At 51.5% G+C, this 9,854-nt stretch overlaps 2 protein-coding genes across 2 annotated transcripts; one reads left to right on the top strand and one right to left on the bottom strand.

The window, feature by feature from the left end:
* The first annotated feature begins 616 nt into the window (after nt 1–616).
* LOC144160778 (uncharacterized) lies at nt 617–6,285 on the top strand. Its single transcript, XM_077691945.1, has 2 exons — nt 617–3,975; nt 6,282–6,285. The coding sequence occupies exons 1-2, from the start codon at nt 617–619 to the stop codon at nt 6,283–6,285; spliced, it is 3,363 nt and encodes a 1,120-aa protein (XP_077548071.1).
* Nucleotides 6,286–6,338: 53 nt separating this feature from the next.
* Nucleotides 6,339–9,105, bottom strand: LOC144160779 (uncharacterized). The gene is made up of 2 exons (XM_077691946.1): nt 7,886–9,105; nt 6,339–6,384 (listed from the first exon to the last, which is right to left on the bottom strand). Exons 1-2 carry the CDS (start codon nt 9,103–9,105, stop codon nt 6,339–6,341), a joined length of 1,266 nt encoding a protein of 421 aa, XP_077548072.1.
* Between the last annotated feature and the right edge of the window lie 749 nt (nt 9,106–9,854).

Raw genomic sequence — 9,854 nt, forward strand, 5'->3', positions numbered from 1 at the left:
AGAAGAATCGCTGGATTACCCCGCAGTCAAAAAGGCTCTATTGCAGCGCTTCCGCTTCACTTCCCAAGGCTACCAGGAGAAGTTCAGGGGAGCGCAAGCCATGGACGGCGAGACTGGACGACAGCTGGCTGCCCGGCTCTCAGGATATTTTAAGTGCGAATGCACTTTATAAGCGACCCCAAACCATCCACCGCCGGCGGCGGCGGCGGCGGCGTCGGCGGCGTCCGCAGTGCACCTCTATATTTAAAAAAGAAACAGCATCCGGCGCCAGGTTTCGATCCGAGGACTTTGCGGGCCGCAGCCCGACGCTCTACCGAATAAGCCACGGACGCGACGCTGATATCGGTGTCATAACGCGCCTTATATCTTTAACGCATTCAAACTACGTCGTCAGCGGCGTGCGTTGGCGACTCAGCGGCGTTATAGCGGCTTGATAACTGCGTGGTGTACACGTGATACTACAAACCCGATGGAAGAGATGGAAGAGAAGGCGGCGAGGCGGTGGGCTGCGGGGGCCGAGCGCAAGCGCCGCAAGCGGGCCGACAACCGTGCATTCGCACTTTCACATTCTCCCCCTCGGGGAAATGCGGGGGAATTTTTTGACCATTGGATCGAGATGTCAGGTGTGCCGAAAACATTCGAAGGACTCAGGGACCTTATCGTCTCCGAGCAGTTTCTTCGATGTTGCCACGCCAAGCTCATTGTGTTCTTGAAGGAGCGAGACTGCAAGACGCTGAGTTCTCTCGCGGACCATGCCGACCGCTTCCTGGAGGCCCAAAACATAACTAACCTTGGGAATGACAGTGAAGGGAGGACCGCAAGAGACGGAAGGGACGGCCAAAAGAAGCTGCTGAAATGCTACCTATGCAACCGCATCGGCCACACTGCACCTGACTGCCAGGTCACTTCAAGGGGCCCACCCAAATGCAAGAAATGCGGCAAGTCGGGGCATTGGGCTGAAGATTGCAGGTGCAAGCAACCCGACCAAGAACATGTAGCCGCTTGTGCCCTCACACGGCCCCGCAATCATGTTCGTAGTCTCAAGGCCCCTACTAAGGACCTTGAGATCGCAGACCTGCATAGTTCAGCAGACCGGAAGGCGCCTCGATTCTTAGTGAATGGACTACCCGTCGTCGAAGGATGCTTACTCGGGAAACGAGTACGCGTCCTCAGGGACACGGGAAGCAACACAGTCATTGTTAGACGGGAACTCGTGGCAGATGAGAGACTCAATGGAGAAACGAAGGAAGTTCTGCTTCTCGACGGGTCTGCGAAACAACTGCCGGAAGCCGTCATTCACGTTGACACACCCTTCTTTGTTGGGGAAGTCACTGCATCCTGCATGGAAAACCCGCTATACGATTTAGTCATTGGGAACCTACCTGGCGTGAGAGAACCCCACGATCCTGACCCATGCTGGGAACCCTCGTCAAGCACCAACAAAGGACGTGCCAACCCCGGTAACCAAACCGTACCGCTTGACACTCCCGCGCTGATATCTGCAGTAGCCAGGGAAAACCAAAACAAGGTTACACCTTTGAAGGTTCCATCGATTAGCGGCTCCCAGGTGTCGCGAGCCGAACTAGCGCAGGAACAACAGAAAGATGGGACACTACGTCGCTGCTACCGCAAGATCGGCAAGCCGTTCTTTTCCGGGAAACGACACTCCTATAGGTTCCTGGAGGAAGACGGTATACTGTACCGACGATACGAACTGGCGACAGGGCGAACGTTCCGTCAAGTGGTTGTCCCGAAACCGCTTCGCGAGCCCATACTGCGAATCGCGCATAAGACCATCATGGCTGGCCACCAGGGAATACGGCGCACAACTGAGAGAATTCTTCAGGAGTTTTACTGGCCTGATTTACACGGTGACGTACGGCGGTTTGTCAGGTCCTGCGACGCCTGCCAGCGGACCACGCCAAAGGGAAAGGTTGGCATCGCTCCTTTGGGCAACATGCCACTGATTCGGACACCATTTCGCCGTGTTGCCGTCGACCTAATAGGGCCTTTCACCCCAACGTCAGAAAAGGGGAACCGATACGTGCTCACACTTATTGACTTTGCCACCCGGTATCCGGATGCCATTGCTCTGCCAGCTATTGACGCTGTGCATGTCGCCGAGGCACTACTTGAGATATTTTCTCGGGTAGGCATCCCGGAAGAAATGCTCAGTGATCGGGGGGCAAGTTTTACGTCCGACCTAATGCAAGAGGTCGGCCGCCTTCTCTCTATTAAGCTGTTGCGTACTACCCCTTACCACGCAATGGCGAATGGCCTCGTTGAGAAGTTCAACGGCACACTGAAAACAATGCTGAAGAGGATGTGCCACGAAAAGCCCCGAACATGGGACCGCTATATTGCGCCTCTTCTTTTCGCCTACCGAGAGGTCCCACAAGCCAGCCTCGGGTTTTCCCCGTTCGAGATGATATACGGCCGGCATGTTAGAGGCCCTTTGTCTGTGCTCAGGGAGCTATGGACGAACGAAAAAATTGACGATGAAGTTTGGACGACATATGGGTACCTCGTCGATCTCCGGACGCGACTGGAAGAAACTTGCCAACTTGCTCACGACAAACTGGAAAACGCCCACCTGAGGCAGAAGAAATACTACGACCGGAAATGCCGGCCGCGAAAACTTCGTGTTGGCGATAAGGTCCTAATTCTTCTACCCACCGACTCGAACAAGCTGCTTATGCAGTGGAAAGGCCCATTCAAAGTGGTTGAAGCAAAAAACGACATCGACTATATGATTGACGTAGGTGGGAAGACCAAGGTGTTTCATGTCAACATGCTCAAACTGTACGAAGAACGACAACCTTTACCTCCTAAGCAAGCGTCAGTAGCAGCTGCTCTCAACACCACAAACTTTCAGTCCAGCGCTGACGAAGGGGAGGACGAGACCAACATTCCGTTCCCCTCCCTCCACTCATCGCAGTCCATCGCTGACGTCAAAATTTCTCGCGACCTCGACCCGAACCATGCTAAGCAAGTGCGCACCCTGCTCCAGGCCTACCAAAGCATTTTTTCTGATCTACCTGGGAAGACCGACCTTGTAGAGTGCACATTAAGATCTACGAGCACCAAGGCCGTTCACATACCTCAGTACCCCATTCCACTGGCACTAGTTGAGGCTGTCGAGGAAGAGGTACAAGAAATGTTGAGACTTGGCATTATCGAAAAGTCCAAATCTTCCTACCATGCCCCTGTCGTGGTTGTACGCAAACCAGATGGCACTATCAGGCTTTGTATTGACTTCCGCGAGCTCAACCGGCTCCTTGTCTGCGACCGGGAACCCATCCCACGGATAGACGTTCTCCTGGCCCTGGTGGCGAAGAAGAAGTTTTTCTCCAAGTTTGATTTTACAAAGGGGTACTGGCAGGTCCCCATGGCCCCTGAAAGCCGCGAAATGACGGCATTTTCCAGCTCATCTGGTTTATATCACTTTAAGTATATGCCCTTCGGTATCAAGACTGCGCCAGCCGTGTTCGCACGTCTCATGAGGGCTGTACTGGGGAACTTGAATCATGTATACCACTACTTTGATGATGTAATTATAGCCACGGACACGTGGGACGAGCACTTGGAAGCCCTACAGCAAGTTTTCCAACGAGTCGAAGCGGCCAAACTCACGATCAAACCATCCAAGTGTGAAGTCGGGGAGCACCGTGTTTCGTTCCTCGGCCATCAAATAGGGGAATCCAAAGTAGAGCCTCTCGAGAAAACCCTAGACAAAATCAAGGACGCCAAGACACCAGTCACCAAGAAGGCCGTCCAATCGTTCCTCGGGTTAACCGGCTACTACCGGAACTTCATACCCAACTACGCCGAGCTAGCTAAACCCTTGACGGACCTTACGCGGAAAGGCGAGAAGAACACCGTCACTTGGGGACCAGAACAGGAGAAGGCTTTCCACGACCTGAAAAACAAGCTAGCATCAGCTCCCATTCTTCAAGCCCCAGATCACACCAAAGAGTTCGTATTGCGCACAGACGCCTCCAATGCAAGCCTCGGGGCTGTGCTTCTACAAGCGGGAGAGGATAATACATTGCATCCTGTTGCCTACGCAAGCCGCAACCTTCTCCCGCGAGAAGCGCGATATTCTACTATCGAGCGCGAGTGCTTAGCGCTGGTCTGGGCAGTCCGCGAAACATGTCAACAACAGGGTTTTGCGATGGAGCTTGTCAATTCAGGAGTATGCTTTCACCGTACATTATATCAAAGGCACTGAAAACGTTGGTGCCGACTATATGAGCAGGGCATAGAGGCGAGGAATACGCGTCTTACGTCGTGACCGTTGAATGTCGTGTGTGCTGTGCGTCTTTTGTATAGTTTCTCCTGTACATTTGGGGTGCAATTATGTTGTAAGCGAACTTGGAATAGTTGTGTTCACAACTTTCTAAAAAGGGGGGTGATTGTGGTAAAGTGTGGGATTTTACTGTTGGGAAAGCGCGGGAAAGTATAAATGACGGGAGGGACCGACGACGAGAAGGAAGAAGACGGGGCACGCGAAGGGAGAACGGGAGAGGAAGAAAACGAGGCTGCTCAATCAGTGGTTCGGGCCTGCGTCTTGGACCTCCAGGCCGGCGAGAAGACACGGCGTACCTCTCGTCCTTGTTCCGGAGGTGCGCTCAAACAGTCCTGGTGCCCGCTTGCCTCGCGGCGTAGGCCCGAGGAACTCCGCCCCCTCAGCAGTCTCGGCCGGTCACCGACGCTGACATCCGAGCCGGGACTGGGGTTTGGTGAGACGCCGCGAGGACAATCTCCAGAGACTTGTGTTGTGCCGAACTGCCCGGGTGGGTGTGCTAAGTCCTGAGAACGATTCGCTAGTCTTTCGTTTGTGGTCTTGTTTACGTGCCGGAAATACAAGTGCTGACAACGTGCAACGGAGCGAGTCGTACGTCTGGCGCGAGATTCTAGTTGGACCTCTGATCATTACAGATACTTTATTGGCACATAATTGCAAACTAATAACTTCACTGCGACATAGTGAAAATTTAAAGCGCAACAAATTTAGGCACAAGACGAATGACACAGGGACAAGCGCTCCCTGTGTCATTCGTCTTGTGTCCAAATTTGTTGCGCTTTAAATTTTCACTATAGAGTACCAACTAGCCCGAACCTTCACGTCGTTGACTGCGACGTCCCGAAAAGATCTTATGGTCTTTGTCACAGCAGTATCTGTAATAAACACCCGTACCGCATGCAATATTTCCAAGAAAAAGTTTGGATGTTAAGATTATGTTGCTGGTATTTTATATTCGGTTGTTACTTCGACAATGCTAAAGACGTATTGTTAAAGAATCTCAAAGGCGAACGGAAAGCAAGAAAAGCAAACTGTATTTACAGTAAGTACAGGGAAAAAACAAGCTTTAACATGGCCACCGCGAATCTTCCCTTTTCTTTCTCGTCTTCGTCGGTGTCCTCCGCGTGCCATCACGCCGAGATTCCCGCTATTTTTCCACGTGCTGGGCCCCGCACGCGGGCGCCAATTTCAAACCAGATCACAGTTCCTGGCAATAAGAAACATCCTCCCGGCCCCAGCACTAAGGGTTGTAATCTCCGTCTACGCTGCAGTAAGCTCTATTGGGTACAGTAGCTGCACCTGTCGTCGCAATGCAGCTCCGCTAGGAATCCTCACAATGCAGGATCGGACGTTGTGGTCGCGTCCCATGATAACCTGTATAACCCGACCAGCCTTGCACATTTGTCGAGGAGCTTTTTCTTCGTGCACAAGCACCAAATCTCCAACTTTAAGCTCGTCGGCGGGCACATTTTTCGCATGGTGGAAAGAGCGCAACTGCAACAAATATTCCTTACGCCATCTCCTCCAGAACTGTTCCGCAAGCCGCTTACGATGAACCCACCTTCGCGTGACTTCGCTTCTTGTTGATTTCGCTGTGGGCGGCTGACCCGCAGGTATCGCAACAAGCCTCCTTCCTATTAGGAAGTGTGCGAGCGTGAGTACCTCTGGGTCATTTGGTGCTGCAGAAATGTACGTGAGCGGACGGGAATTAATTACCGCCTCGGCCTCTTGAAGTACAGTCGTCAGTTCTTCAGTCGTCAGTGCAGCTTTCCCCAGGACTCGCCGTAAACAGGATTTTACGGTTCGCACCATACGCTCCCAAAACCCGCCTCACCACGCCGCTCTTTCTACAATAAACTTCCATTGCACGCGTGCTTGAGCACAGTAATCTTGAAACTTTACGTCCAGGAACGCCTTTTTCAACGATGCAATATCTTTGGATGTCTTTGTGAAAGTGCGTGCGTTGTCTGTGTAGATGACAGCCGGGATTCCACGGCGAGACGTGAATCTTCGTAGGGCTAGAAGAAACGCTTCACTCGACAGTCTCGAAACCAACTCCAAATACAGGGCTCTCGTAGCTGCACATGAAAACAGGGCAATGTAAACTTTCGCAGATGAGCCTTCAGTGCGAGCATAAAGAGGTCCAGCGAAGTCTATCCCTACTACCTCTAAGGGATCCCAGCGGCGCACTCTATCACCAGGTAAAGGGACTACAGGTGCACTGGCTGGCCTTAGTCGTGTCCTTATGCAAGTGTCGCATCTACCGATTACCTTATTTGTCTACCACGTTGGACCCAGAATCTCTGTCGTAGCTCGGTCAATGTGTCTTGAGTCCCGCCATGAAGGGTTCGTTGGTGGCAATCGCGAATGACAAATTCGGTGAACGCGTGAGAAGGTGGCAGTAAGAGAGGGTGCATGACTTCCTGTTCTTCTTGAGAGAATTCTAGCCTGCTTCGTACACGCATCAATCCCGTTGAGTCAAGGAACGGACTGAGCATCCGAATGCTTGATCGGCAGTCGAGAGGAGCTTGATTCAAGAGCCGCTCGAGCTCCTCACCGTAACTGTCTTGTTGAACAACGTGGATCCAGTACAATTCTGCGTCTTTAATCTCTTCCGCTGAGATGGATGTAGATATCCGGTTGGCAACATTTCTACAATTTCTGATAAATCGCAGAATCCAAGCGGTGATTCGGAGAATTCGCAACAGGTTGGAATACCGCGCCAAGTCCAAGATGGGATTCACAGTCCTCACAAAGCAGATTTGCACACATCTCTCCCTTTCTTCGTCGACGCCTTTCACCCCAATCTCTGACTCTTCCGTAGGCCAATTTGTAGGGTCTTTCAGTAACCAGGTGGGTCCATGCCACCATCGTTCATCGGTTTTCAGAATGTGCAATGACACCCCGCGAGTGAGATGATCGGCAGGATTGCAATTTCCGGGACAATGCCGCCACTGTGTCCTAGCCGTCACTCTTTCAATTTCGGTTACTCGATTTTTGACAAATTCTTTCCATTGTGATGGATAACCCGTAATCCAATGCAGAGTGATGCGGGAGTCTGTCCAAAATATAGTTTCGACGTTGCAAGGTACTTTGGCAAGAGATGCTTCCAAGAAATTTGACATCCGGGCCCCGAGGACGGCGCCGAGAAGTTCGAGTCGCGGCAATGTCAACGTCTTCATAGGAGCGACTCTTGACTTGGCCATCACCAGTTCTGTTTCCACGCAATCGCTGTTGTCTTGAAGTCTTAAATAGGCGCATGCTCCGTATGCCTTTGGGCTCGCGTCACAAAATATGTGCAGTTGAGCTGCCGTAGTCTCTGGGGATAAATGTACCCAGCGAGGTATTTTGACGCTGCCAAGTTCCTGGAGGTCCAGTCGTCAACGCTGCCATTGCGCTCCGATGTCAAGTTGAAGATCCTCATCCCAAGAGACATCCCTTTTCCATATCTCTTGGAATAATATCTTGGCTTGAACTGTGAATGGTGCGATAATTCCGAGAGGGTCGAAAATTCGTGCCACTGTATAGAGCACTGATCTTTTTGAGTTTTGATCTTTGTCAAAAAAACTAAGTACAGACTTTGAAGCTATTGTCATGAGATCTCTTCGGGGCTCCCATACAATGCCAAGAATCCTGAGTGTTTCGTCGGTAGAAGTGATGGCTTCTTCCTGCTCGAACAGCTGCTGTAGGTGTGTCGAGTTAGACGTCCACTTCCTAAGACGCATACCTGCTGACTCTAGTATAGCGTTAGCTTCCGTGAAAACACGTTGCGCCTCTTGGTCGGTGTCAGCTCCCACGAGCAAGTCGTCCACGTAAAACGACTTTGCGAGTAGGGCAGCCGTGTCCCGAAAGGAACCGCTGACAAGTCTCAGGTGATGTTGTAAGGTGGCATTCAGCAAAAATGGGCTTGCTGTGGTACCAAATGGTACTCTGGTCATCCTCCATTCTTCCACTTCAGGTTTAGGATTCTCGTCCGATGGAACTTGCTTGAACCACAGAAACCGCAGTGCATCTCTGTCTTGCTCTCGAATGCAGATTTGCAGGAACGCCATTTCAATATCTGCGGTCAGAGCGATGGAATGCAACCGAAATTTTATCAACAGTGTGGTCAAGTCTACCAGAAGCCTTGTGCCTTTTTCCAAGTGTTCATTGAGGGACGTGTACTCCGGCCCATGTGACGATGCGTCGAAAACCACTCGGACCTTGGTAGTCGTGGACTCGCTGCGAATCACTGCATGATGCGGCATGTAATACACCGGAAAGGATGACGGTCCGATTTCCTTTACCCGCTCTGCGTGTCCCAAAGTCATGTAGGACCGAATGGTGGAGTCGTATTGCTGCCCGAATTCGGGATGGCGCCGCAATTTTGTTCCGAGAGCCAGAAGTCTCTTCATAGCTTGCGTCTTATTGTCGTCCAAGCGACCACCATTATCTTTCCATGGGAATGCAACCTCGTAGCGACCCTCCTTTAACTTGACGTTACGCTTGAACTCACAGAGAACGTCCGAGGCCTCATTTATAGTATTCTCCTGGTCCACATTACCTATGCTCTCAAGCTCCCAGAACTTCTGCATGATGCTGTCTTTTGGTTCCACTGACGCACTCACTCGTAGAACGCAGGTGTTCATCGTCAAGTTAACTGATGTGCTCAATGAGAGAGGTCCTTGAAACATCCATCCGAAGACGGAGTCAAGAGCCACCATGCCTGCATTACCAGAGTAGCGCTTTATCTCTCCAGTCATCAGCTGCCAGAGGTGATCACAGCCCAGAAGCAGCCCAATACCAGGTACGGCTGCCATGCCCGGTATATAAAGTTTGTCGGCGATGTTGTGACCACTGTCTTCCAGTGTCTTCACTAAGGCATGTTCAGCCGGCACTTGGACAACATCTTGGCAAATGAATGGGACTTCAACGGCTTGTATAAGATGCTCCGCATCGTCGTACTGACTGCGAAGACGTACTTCCACGAGGCGCCGACGCTGTGAAGTCGTAGCCGCCTGTCCGAACATATTCAATTGGAGACTCGTACTTCCAAGCTCTTTCAGGCATAGGGTCTTAGAAATGTCCTCCCGAATAAACGTTGTCTGGCTTCCACCGTCTGCCATTGCACGAATGTACGCCCAACGCTGACTTCCGACAACCCAAGTCCGGAACGTCTGCAGAAGTACCTCGTTAGTCAAGTATGAACACGTGCTTGTGTGAAGGCTGTTAGCGTTCAGACTCTTTGTGACTTCAGCTTTCTTGGGTTGCCACGTTGGATCGCACATAGACGAAACATGCCTCCCTTGACACTTGCTGCACTTTACTTTCCGGCGACAATCCTTTGAACGATGCCCACGCACAGTGCACCGAAAGCATCGGTTGTCTTTGGCGAGCTTCTTCAACTTTTCTTCTTTGGTGACAGTTACATCACAGTTCTCGGTAGAATGCTTCGGAGAGCAGCAAAAGAAGCAGGTCTTGTTTCAATGTGGAGCAACAGTATGCAGTACGGCTGCAGTTGGTAGGTGCGCCAATTGTTTGCGGTCAAATCCACTTCGAGGACTTCTTT

Source organism: Haemaphysalis longicornis, unplaced genomic scaffold, assembly GCF_048455015.1.
Source record: "Haemaphysalis longicornis isolate Haplotype H1 unplaced genomic scaffold, Haemaphysalis longicornis Haplotype H1 scaffold_11, whole genome shotgun sequence".
NCBI lineage: Eukaryota > Metazoa > Arthropoda > Arachnida > Ixodida > Ixodidae > Haemaphysalis > Haemaphysalis longicornis.